Source organism: Lycorma delicatula, chromosome 8 (assembly GCF_047948215.1).
Source record: "Lycorma delicatula isolate Av1 chromosome 8, ASM4794821v1, whole genome shotgun sequence".
Taxonomy (NCBI): domain Eukaryota; kingdom Metazoa; phylum Arthropoda; class Insecta; order Hemiptera; family Fulgoridae; genus Lycorma; species Lycorma delicatula.
Genome location: NC_134462.1, coordinates 141,226,564 through 141,243,975, shown reverse-complemented (window position 1 = coordinate 141,243,975; position 17,412 = coordinate 141,226,564). Strand labels below are relative to the sequence as shown.

The 17,412-nt window shown below is 34.6% G+C and overlaps 1 protein-coding gene across 2 annotated transcripts in view; it reads left to right on the top strand.

The window, feature by feature from the left end:
- LKRSDH (lysine ketoglutarate reductase/saccharopine dehydrogenase) overlaps nt 1-17,412 on the top strand; it is a 92,198-nt gene that overhangs the window by 64,160 nt on the left and 10,626 nt on the right. For both annotated transcript variants that reach the window (XM_075374307.1, XM_075374306.1), the window contains 5 exons: nt 9,667-9,907; nt 10,954-11,203; nt 13,199-13,370; nt 16,556-16,650; nt 16,864-17,065. In XM_075374307.1, the coding sequence (XP_075230422.1) occupies nt 9,667-9,907; nt 10,954-11,203; nt 13,199-13,370; nt 16,556-16,650; nt 16,864-17,065 (960 nt within the window). The remainder of the gene's footprint in view (nt 1-9,666; nt 9,908-10,953; nt 11,204-13,198; nt 13,371-16,555; nt 16,651-16,863; nt 17,066-17,412) is intronic.

Sequence of the window (17,412 nt, the reverse complement as noted above, 5' to 3'; positions counted from 1 at the left end):
GGCAGGCCTGGCAGCTCTGCCCCATTGGCCTATGATGTTTTGGCGGAACTAGATGGCATATTTTCCTATCTAGCAAACCCCAAGATTAGCAATGCAACTGCCAAGGGGAGATTATTGCCTCATCTGAGCAGCTTTCACAGCTCTCGTGGAGGATTTTGAAAATCTTGCCTCAAAGCCTAAGGAAGTAACTGCAGTTCAGAAACTGGCCCAGGCTCTGATGCAGCTGCATAGGTATGCTGAAGTGGTTAGGAGCAGATGTGAAACCAGCCAGTCTAAGAAACCTGAAGTTGCATTTGTCAGCAGATCAGAGGGCTCGACTGTCTTCAACAATCAGCTGAAGAAAGATCTCCAGGTTGCCCTTTGGGGTGACCGGAAGGGTCTTCAAATCAGAAACATCAAAGAGACCAACAAGGGATTAGTTGTAGTAGCGGATGATACTGAGACCATTCAGGCGATTAGAGATTCCACTGTGATTAAGCAATTGAATTTAAAAATAGACCTGAAGAGAATGCATAGGCTCTGCATTGTAGTTTATTATATTGACTGTAGTCTTATCGATGAGGATGTGTTGTCCCTCATTAGGGAGCAGAACAATGAGTTGAATGAAGTCGCCTTCCGGCGGGGTTGCAGGCTGGTCTTTAAAACAGGTAGGTGTGTGATACCCAGAAATATCACGGAGTCTTTGAAGAGGGTTCTGGTCTCTTTCAAAAATTTATGTCTGCAGGCACACTGTTTATCGATTAAGGTCCTGTTGAGTAAAAGAGTACGTGGATGTCCAAAGATGTTTCAGGTGCTGCAGCTATGGTCACAGGGCTAAGTTTGTAAGTTTGCCTTGGTGTATGTCCATTGTGGTGAGGAGAACCACAAGCGTGATGATTGTTCACCTAGGTCCAAGCTCTGGTCTCTTTCAAAAATTTATGTCTGCAGGCACACTGTTTATCGATTTAAGGTCCTGTTGAGTAAAAGAGTACGTGGATGTCCAAAGATGTTTCAGGTACTGCAGCTATGGTCACAGGGCTAAGTTTGTAAGTTTGCCTTGGTGTATGTCCATTGTGGTGAGGAGAACCACAAGCGTGATGATTGTTCACCTAGGTCCGAGGCTCCGGCTTGTGCTAACTGTAAGAGATTGCATAAGAATCGTGAGCACCTAGTTGTTAGTAAGGAGGGTGGCTGTTATGTAAGGGCCGTTGAGCTGTACTTTAATTCCTTAGATGGTTAGGTTCGGTCAACTTAATGCCCAGGGTGCTTATATAGTCCAGGTTGAGTTAGGTGAGGTTGTAGAGGGAAGGAGCCTCAATGTTGTACTTATGTAGCATCCATATGTAATTAGGGGTGATCTACTTGGCTTTCACAGCTGGAAAAAGTTTTTTGTAGGACATACCTTTATATCTGCTATTCAGTGCAGGAAATCGTTCCATAATGTCTTTATACAGCAGGCTTCTGATGCACATCATGTTGTGATCAGACTTGCAACAATTTGCGGACAGAATCTTACAGTTGTTAGTTCATATTTCCAATGCAGGGATCCCACTGAGGAACATCTAGTGAGATGGGATAGGATCCTTCATATTGTGGGTGATGGTCCAATCCTTATTGGTGTCAATATTAATGCGAAGTTGCTTTTCTGGCACAATGGGATCACTGATCATGGAGGTAGCTTAATTGATAGTTTCATCGCGTAGTATAATTTTATAACATATACAGTACAGTATAACATATATCTGGTTGGTGGTCTCAAAATCTGACAGCAATGAAGCAGTCTGTGAATTGACAGAAGGGCTCCGCAACGAGAGGGTGTTCCCGATCAGTGTGTGGCCCTAACTGCGGATTACCACAGAAGGAAGGCTAGGTACTTTCATAGCATTAGGTTCTCCAATCATAATTCCTGGTGTTCCTTCGTTCAGGAGCAAGGGACCCATGATGCATTGTGTATAGATCCCTTGGACATAAGCGCAGGAAAGATGTCATCTTGTCAGCTTTATCGACCTGCGAAGGTGTAGTAATTGATAAAGACTGTATCCTTAATATTTTGCTGAATGATTTGCTCCCGGGTGACACTATGGTGGTTGATGTTTCATACCACTAGCGTGTCAGGCAGGAAGTCGCGATTTTCAAGACCGACTTACAATCTTCTGAGATCACTAAGGCAGAGGCGCATCAGTTGATCTGCAATATGGCAAGGCACAAGACCCCTGAATATGATTGTATCACAGTGGAACTCCTTGTTCGAGCACTTCCAGTAGTTCTTGGTCCTCTAACTATAAATATATAATAGGTTACTCTTCGCCAGCTACTTTCCAGCATGTTGGAAACGTGAAGACTTGATATTGTTGTTCAAAGATGGCGACAAAGATCCTACTGTTAGTTCTTCTTACCATCCACTAATGCTCTTGCCTGCGATTGGTAAGATTTTTGAGAAGGTCCTATATTTGCGCATTAATGTTGGATTGGTCACTGATCATTTGCTGATGGACAACCAGTATGTTTACTGACTGGGCAAGGGCACTGAGGGATTTTTCTGGATATATCAGGGGCATTTAATAACTTATGTCGGTACTCTCCCCTGTTGCAGATGCAGAAGCGTGAGTGTACATGAAATGAATTAGAAGTGCTCTCAAATTATTTCAGCCATCGGACTGTATCCATGCATGATGGTGGCTCGGAGGTTTGCAAGACCTTAACTAAAGGATGCCCTCAGGGCTCTGAGTTCCCTTCTTTGGATCATAGAATTTGATTTGAGGTTCCCATGTGGTTGTCATGTCGTAGCTTATGCTGACAACGCACTGCTATTGATTGAAGGGGACTCGCTTAACGAGGTAAAGTTTTGAGCTGCTCATGCTTGTGAGACACTCTGGCTGTGGAGTCTCCAACATAAGATGATTTTCAGCTCAGAGAAAACCACAGTGATGTTGCTTAAGGGCCAATTGGCTGCTTCCAGACGAATCCAGGTTTGGATGGCTGGTCTCTCCATACGGTATGTTACGGCTTAAAAATATCTTGATGTTATCCTTGATGAAAATTTTCAGTTCAAGGAACATGTAAAGTATGTGCAAAAAAGGGTGCTGATGCTTTTTATGGAATCCGTAGAGTCATTCATCCTGAATGGTGGTTGAATTATGTACCATGCATATCCTTTACAAAGGTATCAGTGAGGCTATTATGCTATATGCAGCACCTGGCTGGGCTTATCACTTGGTTTTTAGGTGTTACGTGGAGATTTTGCTGGGGGCTGAGCGACTCCTCTTGCTGGCTGTTAACAGCCAGTTGTAGAACAGACTCGTGGGAGGCAGTCTGTGTTATAGCCGGAGTCAAACCAATAGATATCTTGGCTAATGAGTGTAAGGCATGTTGCATTTTCAAGGTAAATAACCTACTGACATCAGAACGAAAACAGGAGATTGAAGACTGGGACCTTGCGTCTTGGCAGGTCAGGTGGGACGAATCTCCCACAGGTTACTACACACATGATATATTTCCTATAGTGTCTGATTTAGGTGTGATTGGATGGGTTTCCTCCAATCGGTATATTACCCAGTTTCTCTCCAGGCATGGTACCTTTCGGGCGAGTTTGGCTAGGTTTCATTTGGTGGATTTGAGCCAATTCCCGGATTGTGGGACTGATGATACAGTGGACCACGTCCTTTACGTCTGTCCGCGATATGGGGTCGAACATTCACAAACTGTTAGACAACTTGAGAGAATACATTCCTTTCTGGATCTCCGTATTAACTTGATTATCCGCTAGGGGTGGTCTGTAGTGGCTGGTTTTCTTTGTGCCCTTGCGGGGTGTGTTGGTCTGCAGAGGGAGTTTAATCGAGGTATTTCATCCTGGTAGGATCCCAGGTGGCTAGGATTCCGGCCTAGACATTGGATTGGTTGGGGGTAGGTGCATTGGTATCGTGCCTCAGTCATATTGGTGTAGTTTGTGATTTGATTTGGGGCTCCTGCTGGTAGGGGTGGCCATGCTGCTGGGGTGTGGTAGTCCGTGTGACTGGGAGCATGGCTTCGTTCTGTCAGTTGCAGTCCTGATCATGACTTTGTAATGCTGCATGAGACTCTATGATAAACCGGAGGGTGGTGCGGGGTTTGTTCCCAGCTTCTGCGCAGACCACAAGGAGGTTATGTTCCCCTTGTTAGGTAACCTAAATTGGTCGACTTATTTGGCTGTAGGTCTGAATTTCTATGTTGCGTAAAACATAATTTCAATTAGTATGAGTATAGCACTAATTTAACTTTGAACTCGTTATTTTTCTGAGGATTCATAGTCACAAACGGTGCTGTCAAATTTGGACTAGGCACGGGGTCCATGCTTCTGTGGTTTCGGTCAATTAGTTTGATGGAATCATGTTAGGTTGGATGTGAAGATGTCCGTGAAGACAAAGTTTGATTTTTATTTTACCGATGCAAATGTCTGCCTAGGCTTTTACATCCTGTCTGGGGACAGGCTTTACATCCTAGGTAGCATCCTGTCTGAGGTCTGGCTGATGACTGTGAGATGTAATCAGTTAGAGAATCTAAATATGACCTCCACTAAAGCTCCTCAGGGCTTGTAACGGAGGGGGTGGTGTGGCGACCGGTAATGTCACAAGGTGGGTGTCTTCCCCCTACGGAGTTGGGATGAGTTTTTGCTAGTTTGTTTCTTCTTATTTGTTTTTTCATTAGATTGTTTGTTACTATATCTCTAAAGTTTTTAAATTGGGTTACTATTTTGATTTTATTACAGTTTTTATTTGTGTTTATTTTACATGTTTTAGTTTTCTTATATATTTTTTATTTTTATTTTTAGTATATTTTACATGTTTGTTGTTTTTTAATCGTGTTGGTTTTCAGGGCATAATTTCTGGGCACCAATTTTATTTTCAATGTTTTGAAGTTCTAATATCTGTGATTTAGTGTCATTGATGTCATTTGCTAGCAGTGCTAAATCGTAAGAGAAATGAAAACAGTTTGTTTTGATTTTTCGGCCTATTTTTACTTTTGGGGGCATTTTTTAGTCATTCCCTCATTACCATTACTAGAGCGCAGTTGAATAATAGCGGTGATAGCCCATCGCCTTGGCGTAATCTTATTTTGGTCTCAAAAGATTTCAAGAACTCACCTCTGAATTTTACCCTAGTCTTAGTGTTTGTGAGGGTCAGTTTTATCATGTTTATTAATTTGATATCTAGTCTGAGGTGTCTTAGAATTTTTAGTAGGGATTCTGGGAATTCTCTATGGATGCAGTCATCAGCTTTCTTCAATCTACAAATGTTATCACCATGTCTCTCTTTGTTTTCCTGTTGTAATCCATTATTACCTGCAGAATTTGATTTGGTTTGGATATCTCCTCCAGGGTATGAAACCTCCTGGTATTCTAGTTCTTTCTCAAGTTGTGGACTGATCCTGTTGAGGTGATTCTTGAAAGAATTTTGTACGCTGTGTTAAGGAGTAACATTTCTCTGTAATTGTTAGTTAGGTTCTGTTTTGTCCCCTTTTTTGTGTAGTGGATGGATTTTTTGTGTTGAGGGCTGTTGTCCATTGTTCTGGTAGTTCTTTGATCCAGATGTTGAAAAGCTGTCGAAGGGCACTATTTGCTGATTTTCCTGCACGTTTCCAAATCTTTACAAAAGTTTGATCTTCTTCTGCTGCTTTGTAATTCTTCATCTCGCGCCACTGTTTGGTAGACGTCTTTTATTGTTTGAGGATTGATGTTTTCTGGTGGTGTTGTAATTGTGGTGTTGGTGTTGAAGTTTAGGAATTTTGTCAGTTCTTTGCAACTTAGGAGTTTTGTAGTATTGTTATGGACAGTTTACCATTTTCAATCTTTATTAGTAGGGTTAGACGTTTGTATTTTTGGAGCTGAATTTTGAAAGTTATGTAGTATTCTCTTGACTGTGTTTTAATGAATTCTTCTTCTACTGACTTCAGTGTGTCTTTATAGTGTTGTCTTTTTATTCTCCTTAGAATTCGGGTGGTTTCTTTTCCTTGTTTTACTAGATTTTGGAAGGATGTTTCTGACATCCTTTGGGATTGTTGAAATAGCCACTGTTTCATCACATTCGCTTTTCCACCATTGATGATTTTTTACGGGATTGATTGGGGCTAATTCTTCTGCGAATATAAATATTAAACATTTACATTGCACCAAGTAAGGAAATGAACATAATTTTTTGGAATGGATTCTAGAGACTGAAATAAAGAAAAAATTTCGGCCCAAAAATTTTTCACTTTTTAATGATTGCCAATTTAATGGAGGTTAAATGTTATTTTAAAGTCAAAAATGTGATTGTTGGAAACATAAAACTGTAAAAAATTTAGTCGTGAAAAAATTCTTAAAAAACTGATGTGAATAAAAACTATTAAAATAAATACAAATTTAGAAACACACACACATACTCTTTCTCTCTCATTCTTTCTCTCTCTCTCTCTCTCTCTCTCTCTCTCTCTCTCTCTCTCTCTCTCTCTCTCTCTCTCTCTCTCTCTCTCTCTCTCTCTCTCTCTCTCTCTCTCTCTCTCTCTCTCTCTCTCTCTCTCTCTCTCTCTCTCTCTCTCTCTCTCTCTCTCTCTCTCTCTCTCTCTCTCTCTCTCTCTCTCTCTCTCTCTCTCTCTCTCTCTCTCTCTCTCTCTCTCTCTCTCTCTCTCTCTCTCTCTCTCTCTCTCTCTCTCTCTCTCTCTCTCTCTCTCTTTCTTTCTTTCTTTCTTTCTTACACACACACACACACACACACACACACACACACACACACATATATATACATACATACACATACACACAGGGTGTTTATAAAATGTAAAATGGTGAGCTGGCTATACTTTTTTGGATTCTACTTACTAAACAAAAAATATCCTTAGGAAAAATGATAATTTCTCCTTCATTCTCCCACTGTTCACCATTTTTTATTTTCACATAAAAATTTATATCTCAAGTTCGAATAGAGGAATCACATTACTATTTGGTAAGCGTCTTTATAATAAAGTTTTTAAAGTTAACAAAGAATCAGGACTTAAATATCTTTGCAAATTACAAAATGGCAGCCATGTTCATTTTTCAATTCATTATATCTCCATAAATATAAGTTTTATCAAAATGTATCTTATTTGCTAAAATATGAAGCCTTTTATTTTGAAACAAATCACATGTTATTTTTTTAAATCGGTTAACAAATAGCAATGGCAGAAAACTGATTTTGTAACTTTGTGTGTTTTCATGTTCTCCACTTTACGTACAGTTCGATTAAATATTAATTGTCTCTATTTATTGTTAATTCTAGTATTTTAAATTAGTGTCAAATTAAGTAATAATTTTCTCACAATAAAAGACCTAATAATTAAAAAAATAAAACAACTACCTGTAATAATCTTATGTTAATGTTCTAGCACATTAAGTATACTTTTTTTACTTAAATAGTCAGTTAACAGTTGTTTAAACATGTAAGAGATGTTCAAAGTTTCCACCAATAGAAATTATACAAGTCTCGAGCTGTTTTCTGAGAGATTGTCTTAACCATTCAAAAATTCCAAGAGTATTCCTAATTTCTTGAAATCCATTTTAGATCCCTGCTGAAGATCCTCAGTGTTGGGTATAATAATCAATATCTTTCAAATGGCCCCACAGGTAGAAGTCGAGTGTTTAAGTCAGGTGATCGGGCAAGCCAGGGCACTGGCCCTCCGTGGCCTATCCATTTTTCATGGAAAGTTTCATGTAGGAAATCTGATACCAACTGACTGAAATACACTGGAGCTTCATTGTGGTGAAACACATATTTCCTCTTAATTGTTGAGGTAGGTCTTCTAAAACATGTGGAAGATTTTCACTCAAATGAGCAAAATAATTTTCTCCATTTAAATGATTTGACAGTGACAGGATCCAATAGATAGTCATTAAAAATGCCTGCCCATATGTTCAGGGAAAATCTTTATTGATGGCTACTTTGGAAGGTACCTCATCACTCCAGATACTTTGGTTGTGATAGTTTTGAACACCATTCCTCTTGAAAATAGCTTCATTTTTACATTGTTAACATGATCAGCAGTAATATTCACTGTGTAAAATTATTCAAAAGTGAAAAATGAATATCAATTGTTTTACTATTATGTAATATTAAATTTTATTGTGAGAAAATTATTTCTTAATTTGATACTAATTTACTTAATTAATTAATTAATACTATACTAATTAATACTATTAATTTGATACTAGAATTAACAATAAATAAAAACAATTAATATTTAATCAAACTGAATGTAAAGTGGTGGACATGAAAACAGACACAAAATTCAACATCAATTTTCTGCTATAACTTAGCTATTTGTTTACTAATTAAAAAAAAAAATATATCTCATTTTGTTCAAAATAAAAGGCTTAATATTTAGCCAATAAACATGCATTTTGATAAAATTTATATTTATGGAGATATAACGGATTGAAAAATGAAGATGGCTGCCATTTTGTAATTTGCAAAGGTATTTAAGTCCCGATTTTTTTCTAATTTTAAAACTTTATTACAAAGACACTTAACAAAATATTAATGTGATTCTTCTATCCAAAGTTGAGATATAAATTATTATATAAAAATTACAAAATGGTGGGTAGTGGGAGAATGAAGGAGAAATTACCATTTTTTTCTAAGGATATTTTTTGTGTAATTTTATAAGTAGAATCTGAAAAAAATATAGCCAGCCCACCATTTTTGAAACACACTCTCTCTGTCTTTCTCTCTTTGTGTGTGTGTGTGTGTATGTGTGTGTGTGCATGTGTGTGTGTGTGTGTAGAAAGAGAGAGAAATATGTAAAAAGAGACGTATTCAGCCAAGACATGTCAAAAAATTTTAAATTCTTAATCAAACCAAAAATAAGCATTACCAACATTTAATCAATTAAAAATTGTAATTGCATTTACTCTTTAAAATGTCCTTGTTAATATATACAAAATTATTGTAATCATCACCATAACTCATAGAATGTTATACTTCATAATGTAACTGTTCTCATAAAGTTCAGTTTTTAAATTAATTCTGCAATTTTTTTTTATATACTTAATATTTAAGGAAAAAAATAGATACATGTATTTATTAAAAAAAAAAAAAATGCTGACATTAAACATACTGCATGTATATGTGTAAAGTGCCATAATTGTAACAATTGTAATGATTTGATACAATTAAAAAATCGCTCCCTAGAAATGATATAGGCATTATTAAAAATAATAAAATTTCATGCCAGGCTTATTTATAGAAATTGAGCTGTTTCTCATCACCTAATTTACTGAGGCAAATGCTCAAATTCATATCAGGTAGTCTATCTCACTAAAATTCAGGTTCTGTTCATCACAAGAACTGGTTGTATAGTGAACATCAGTACTTACAGAGAAAACAGCTGTGACTGTTGCATCTTGTACCTCAATTGCTTTACATGTATCACACCTATAAGAAAGACGAGCAAATACTATAAAGCAACAAATTAATGTTGCCCTTTTTTAAATGTGTTTCATATACACTGTTTCAATTCAGCAGAAATTTAGTGTAAAATGGCTTAGGAAAAAAAAATTATATAATAATAAGGTAACTTACTATTTTATCTCATTATTTGAGCTTTTAACTCTTTTTTTTGGGATTCATTCTTATATTAATTAGACTTAAAATTAGTTTTTATTTATAATCTATAATAAAAATCACAAAATGGTTTTAGGATCATGGTTAAGAGAAGAAATGGATATGTTTGCTGAGAATTATCCTCGTGTCGAAGCAGTATTAGTTGATGTTATTAAACGCCCTGAACATTTAATGACACTTGTTGAAACTGCTGATTTAGTCGTGTCATTACTTCCTTATCAGTTACACCATCTAGTTGCTGAATGCTGTATTAAAACTAAAACTAATATGGTGACAGCATCTTACTGTACTCCTGAAATGATGAAATTACATAATAAGTAAGTAAATTATTTTTTTATATTTAAGGAGCTTCATTGACAGCAATCAGAGTTAAAGTGATGGCCACTTTTTTGTAAATTGTTTGTTTTAATGTCAAATTAACTGCTTACCGTTGATTTTATCTGTTAATTGCATCTCTGCTCCTCTGATTGATACCCAAAATGTTGATTTGGTTAAAGAAATGTAACTAAGATCAACAGTATTAGACAGTTTTCTCTTATTAAATAGCTTCTACCAGCCAAGAAAAAAAAATGAAAAAGATAACATAAATTGATGTTTAAATTTGTGTGCCGAGTTTTTATTTTTCAATTTGTCACTGAGCTTGATGTAATGATGACCGATAAGTAAGGCTGATATACATTGTTTTTCAAACACGTCTAAATGCTTTTGGTTTAGCGAATAGCTTTCAGTTTTAAATTTAATCTTTGTTTATTAATTATTTAAAATTATATTCATAGCTTTAATATTCATGTTTTTTATTTTTTTGGATTATAAATTATATTAAAACTACTTTGAGATAGTCTATGGACAGTTCTGCAGACACAAAGGTGGGCTAACTTACTGATGCCCAATAATGAAAAGCTGTACTGCTGGCTTCTGGAAGGTGCCATTATGATTCTACAGATGGAACCAGAGAAGCAGCCGACTCGATTCTCATATCGCTTGTCTGTGTAAGAAGAAATTACAGGTAAGAAAAGCAGAGGGAAAAGCAATAGGACAATCAATTCACAGATGTAATGCCTCTGATCAGGATAATTTTCAGTTTTGTCCAGATAACCCATCTTTCTATATAATCGATGATTTTTCAATTCCAGTTCCATAATGTAGAGAATTTTTTATAAACCCTTATAAAATTATTTACGCTCATATATATAACGATTAGTGATACAGTGCAGATTTGTCAACACTCCCAATTTAAACGACAAAATCCTGATTGTTTTTATGACTCCTGGTTTTTATGTCTTTATTTATAGTTGAATCTTCAATTCAGTGCTATGTAAAATCATTACAGAAGACTAAAAATAATTTTTTTCTTATTCTTTAGGGCTGTTGAAGCTGGTGTGACAATTGTTAACGAAATAGGATTAGATCCTGGCATAGATCATTTACTGGCTATGGAATGTATTGATGAAGTCCATCAAGCAGGTGGTAAAATTGAATCATTTATTTCATATTGTGGAGGACTACCTGCTCCTGAATTTTCAGATAATCCATTGCGCTATAAATTCTCATGGAATCCACGTGGAGTACTTCTTAATACTCTAGGACAAGCAAAGTTTTTATTTGATTCACAAGTAAGTTGCTTTCTTTTTTACCTAAGTAACTAGTGTTGAAACAGATTAGACAAGGTCATCTGCTGAGCTGTAATTAGGCTTGTTTTTTTAACAAATTGACCGCTAAAGATAGTAGCTAAAAAAATCTTGAACAGTATATGTTAAATTGGTAAGGTGTATCTAATATTGTTCAACTTTTGTGGTCTGTAAGAATCAATTAAGTGTGACTTTTACTGTTTACAACTTACCTACTTAACATTCTTTTACTCCCAAGATGTTATTTTTTTATTTATTCCAGATGTTATGGAAACATCTGGTTACAAGAAATATATACCTATTATTGTAAGTATATTTACCACTGTTAATGCAGTAAAATATGTTTTGGAGTACGATTGAAATGATTAAAAAATGAGTGCTGAACTGTGAAATTGCATTCATGCAATAATTTTATAGTTCACAAAGTTAAAACTTGTCAGTTTCTTTAATGAATTGTGTTAAGGTAAGAATGTTTAAAAATAGTAAATTAAATTAATTAAGTGGACTGTAAATCACTAGTTGATCCCGACCGAATCTACGGGGTAAGATATTGGTATACAATGAAAAGAGAATGATAAATTCACAGTGTTTAATTATACAAAAAAGGAAAACACCTTAACTTACTGATCAATGAAAAAACTCCCTTGTGGAGTGCATACATCTGATCTCTGTGAAACATTAACTCGCACTCGAGAATGGTAATTAGAGAGTTTCTTATCAGCAGCTGCATTGCCAAGGCCACAGCACAGTGACTCACACACAAAAATACGTAGGCCCAGACAACCCAGCCGCCAACAACAAGCTTAACGCAATTAAGTAATCTAATTACTAAACAAATTGCTTAATTTAAATTCAAATAAAATATAAAACATTTCATTATGAATTAAAAATAAATATATATTAATAAATACAAAAAATAAATAATTATTTATTTATAATTAATCAGAAATACCATCAACACATTTTTGAGTTATTTTGCCTATTCTAAATCATTAAAAAGAAAATTGTTTCTTAACAATCAACAAATAAGACATAACACCAGGAACTGGATCGCTCAAAATCCTCCGCAGATGCTTGAGCATCCACTTCACAATGAGAAAATAAGTATATGGTCTACAGTTTCTGGTAATTGTAGTCTATGTATTTTTTTTAATTGGACTATTGATACAGAAGTGTACTGTACAATTTACAAAAATCAACACTGTTATAATTCATGAAAAAGAATTGGCTTCTTCCAACAAGACAAAGCAACTGTCACACATCAAACAATTCTTGCATTCATTCAGCTTTTATAGAAGCAGCAAAGAATGAACTGTCAGCAGAAGGTGCTGGTTCCGCGTTCTTCAGGTTTGTCTAATTGTAATTTTTTTATTTGGAACTATTTGAAGGAGAGAGTTTATGAATCAAATACCCACAACATGGATGAACTGAGGGCAGACATTCAACAAGAAATTGTTAGCATTGATAACAGTGTTTTGCATCAGGTAACTTTCAATGTGATCACTCCAGTACAAAAGTGCATCACTGCGCAGGGCGCTCACTTCAAATATCTTTTGTAAAAATTTGGTAAATATGTAAACTTTTGCTAACATAATACAGAATTTTATTAAATCTACATTTACATTTTTTCATTTCATTCATAAAATTTTATTTGTTGCAAATGTGTTTAGTCTTTCTTTCTTTTTCCTGTTTAGCCTCCGGTAATTACCCTTCAGATAATATTTCAGAGGGTGAATATGTATGAGTGTAAAATGAAGTGTAGTCTTGTACAGTCTCAGTTCAACTATTCCTGAGATGTGTGGTTAATTAAAACCCAGCCATCAAAGAACACCGGTATCCACGATCTAAATGTGTTTAGTCTGTAGCGGTACAACCTCATTAACTTATTTCATTTTATATTTTTTTTTTAATTTGTATCTTTATTATTTCTTGCTTAATTATGTTATATAGTTTCTTCTACTTAATTTAATTATTTTATAGAGTATTGAAATACCTGCTGGTGGAGAATTAATGAAATCTGCCCGTAATCTGGATTTTCTTCCTGGTTTTGCTCTTGAAGGTTTCCCTAATAGAGACAGTACACGTTATGCACAATTATACGGCATCGCTGCAGAAGCACATACTGTTTTTAGAGGCACTTTACGATTCAGTGGTATGTTTTTTATAACACTTAATGATGTGTAATCATTATCAAACTAATTACAAAAAAAAATGCAATAGTTTAAAGAAACTGGTCAAAATTGGAAAAAGTCCAAATTGTAGAATAAATACTAAAAAAAAAAAAAAAAAAAAAAATTACATTTTATTTTATGTTTTTTGACTAGCATTGACTGTCATACTTTTGTCAATAAACCATATAGGCTACGATGTGATACTACCCATCCTAAGAGCTGTGAAGTTAAGAGTTCAATTGTATAGTTTTATAATTTAAATTATAACTAAAATACTATGGCTATGACATTTTTGACATAAAATTAAAACTTCACAAAACAATTGGAAACATAGAATTTAACAAAAAAATTTTGTGTTATATAATAATACCTAAATACATTAATATCAAAATTAAATGTGATACTAAATCTGCTATTATTACTCATATATAGTTAAATAACAACAATCTGATAAACAAACAAATGAATTTTGATAACGATATTTTATTCAGATTTTAAACAATAATTGTTGATTCTAATGTTGGCCAAACTGATTTCATTCTATAAACATAATAGTTGAGCTCCTGTAATGACAAGATGCTTATACACATGACTTGATTTTACTTATTCGATGATCAATTGTTATGTTTTATATAAATTTTATGTTATTTTAATCTAAAGTAGTTTAATATGTGAAGTAAATTTATAATATATATTTGATTAACATATGTTCCTGAAGATGGAAATAATATTCTCCAAAAGTGCTAGAACATAATCTCTACTAATAATTGTTGGTAAGCGGAAATTATAATTTATAAAAAACTTTTAAAATGATATATACCTACAGGCCATGCTAAATAAAATTAGAATGGTATATGGTTTTTTTCCTAAGGCTAAATGACTATTCTTTCCTAATTTTATGCTTTATCTTAATCTTATTGCTTATCATTTATTTTCCAGTGTAACCTTGAGATTAGATCTAATGAATGAATAATGAAAAATGTTAATATAAAAGTTATTTAAAACATGAATTGGAGTAGATATAACATTAATTAAATTAAAAAAATCACTGAACTACCTTAACATGTAGTAATTTAGTATTTATTTTGTTTTTTATAAAATAGGTAATGGTTAGACATTTCTTTTGGGTTTATCAGATGATGGTAATTTAACTTACAGGGACAATGGATAGATATCATTAAGATGTTAATTTTAAATTATTTTTTTATCAAAATCCAACTCAACGTTATATGTTTTTCTTTGTGCTTGTTAAGAAGGGAATGTATTACAAGGGATATTTTTTTTCCAAGGTCTGATCGGTCTCGAAATTAAAACCACAGTGAAAATAAAAAATTTTTATTTTGTAACAAGTATTTACATAGTTACGCTATTTCTGTGCATAGTCACCACTCCAATTTAGATATTTGTCGTAGCATGGTACCAACTCTACAATACCCTTGTAATAGAACAGAGCCACCTGTGTTTTCAGCCGTGTTTCTACGCCGGTCTGCAGCTCGATGTCTGTGCCAAAATGTTGTCCTCCTAGCCAGCGTTTCATGTGAGCAAAGAGCTGAAAATCGGATGGAGCCAAGTCCGGACTCTATGGTGGGTGATCAAACACTTCCCAACAAAAACGCTGCAGGAGCTTCTTTGTTACATCTCCAGTGTGGGGCCGAGCATTGTCGTGGAGAAAGACAATGCCTGATGACAACATTCCTCTCCGCTTATTCTGAATTGCCCTTCGTAGATGTTGAAGAGTCACGCAGTATGAGGCTGCAGTGATGGTCGTGCCACGTTCCATAAATTCCACAAGAGAACTCCATTCCGGTCCCAGAACACAGTAGCCATACACTTTCTGTAGGAGAAGGTTCACTTGAACTTCTTTGGTTTACTGGGAGAATGAGCATGCATCCACTGTTTGGATTGTTCTTTTGTTTCTTCAGTTTCAAAATGGGACCCGTGTCTCGTCCCCTGTGACAATTTTGTTCAAAAACCATTCTCATTGTTTTGTGATGGTCGGCCAGCATCTTGGGAACCCATCTCGCACACAGTTTGCGGTACTGAAGTCTCTCACTCACAATGGTGTAGAGAGCTGATCTTGAAATTTCAGGAAATGAATCGCTCAATATGGAAATTGTGTACCGACGATTTTCTCGAATCACCTCATCCACTCGCTCAACGAGATCATCGGTTGACACTTGCTTCCTTCCCTGACCGCTTGCATCATGAACATTAGTATGTCCTGCTTTAAAGTTCCTGCACCATTGTTGCACTTTGCTGTCACTCATTGAAGTTTCACCGTACACATTACTTATTCGTCGATGAATTTCAGCCGCATTACTCCCCTCAGCCTGAAGAAATCGAATTACCACACGCACTTCACACTTGGCGGGAGATGCTATTGTTGTAGATATATTTACGTGCTAGCTGCGTGTTCAGAACTAATTAAAGTGAAGTGGCATGATCGAAGGCCATACTAGAGACGCTGCGCAACACATATGCGCAAAGGTTCATCTGATTTTTGTGCGGGTTTTTACTTTGCGACTGATCGGACCTTAAAAATAATAACCCTTGTATAATTGTATTAAATACGGCTTGTCGGTTTGATTATACAATAAATAATTAAAATATAAAACTTACTTACCAACAATCTTTTAATGTGCCCTAGCGCTTTCGGAAATGAATTCCATCTTCAGGAAATTAAGTTTTTTTTTATTTGTTTTTATTAACTAAAACTTTGTCGTCATGAGTAGAATTGTTATGTTAAGTGTGTAAAATGTATAAAAGTGGTCGTCACGTGTTAAAATTGCGTCTATTCTAGAATTGCGTCGCAATTCTACTCATGATAACAAAGTTTTAGTTAGTAAAAAAAAAAAAATTAAGTTCCTAAAAATGGAATTCATTTTCAAAACTGCTAGGATGCATTAAAACATTATTGGTTGTAGGTTTTATGTTTTAATTATTTTTTGGAATATATTAGTTTAAACCTTGTCTTGAACAATTTATGTTAAAGTTTCACTTATTTGGATTACCTTTTGATTTAAGGAGGAGAAATATTTATCTTTATTGTGGAGAAATCTGAATTAGCTGAATTTTTAATATTTGGGTTTTACTGTTATACTATATCATATATATATATATATACATAAAATAATGATCTTCAAATTTATATTTTATTTTATTGCAGGTTATGCTAAAACAATCCAAGCACTTCAGAAACTTGGTCTTGTTGACCCTAATCCACATCCCTGTCTCCATCCAAAAGGACCAGAAATAACATGGGTCAGTTTTTAATATTTTCTGTTACGTTTTATTAAAATTTATTTCATTTTTATATTGTACGGTTTTGTTGTATAAACTAAATAATTTTATTTTATTTAACTGAAAATTTGTGAAGCTCTTTATATGATAATTAATGGTGTTATTTGAATAAGTTTTTCAGGTTTTGATGATTTTATATTTTATTTTAGTATTATTATTACAAATTTTTTTCAGAGAGAACTGGTCTGCTCATTATTGGGATTATCGGATTCTGATATATTTTATGAGAATCTAAAAGGTAAGGTTAGTGCTCATATTGGTGAAGAACATTTACCATCGATTGAAAATCTTGGTTTGCTAGATGAAATTCCTGTTCAGAAACTAGATTCTCCATTGGATACTATCAGTCATTATCTAAGCCAGAGGCTTGCATTCGGTAAGCTAATTTAATGGTAGATTAGAGAAATGTCTAATATTATGTAATTATTAATTCTTTAATGCATCGAATACATAAAGTTGAAACTACACTCTCAAGTGTATTTTGTACTCGGTACATATTACAATATTTTATCACATCCTGCTCTCTTACTGCAAAGATCTTATTTAAAAATGAACTTAACTACATAAAGGAATATGTATTTTGAAAATTGTCATTTCATATGAAACAAATTTTTCAGTGACCAGAATATGATTAAGGAAGGAGACTGTGTGCATATTGTACGAAGTCTGTAAATAAAGTAATGAGACTGGTTCAGAAAGATTTTTATTTACAATCCAATTATA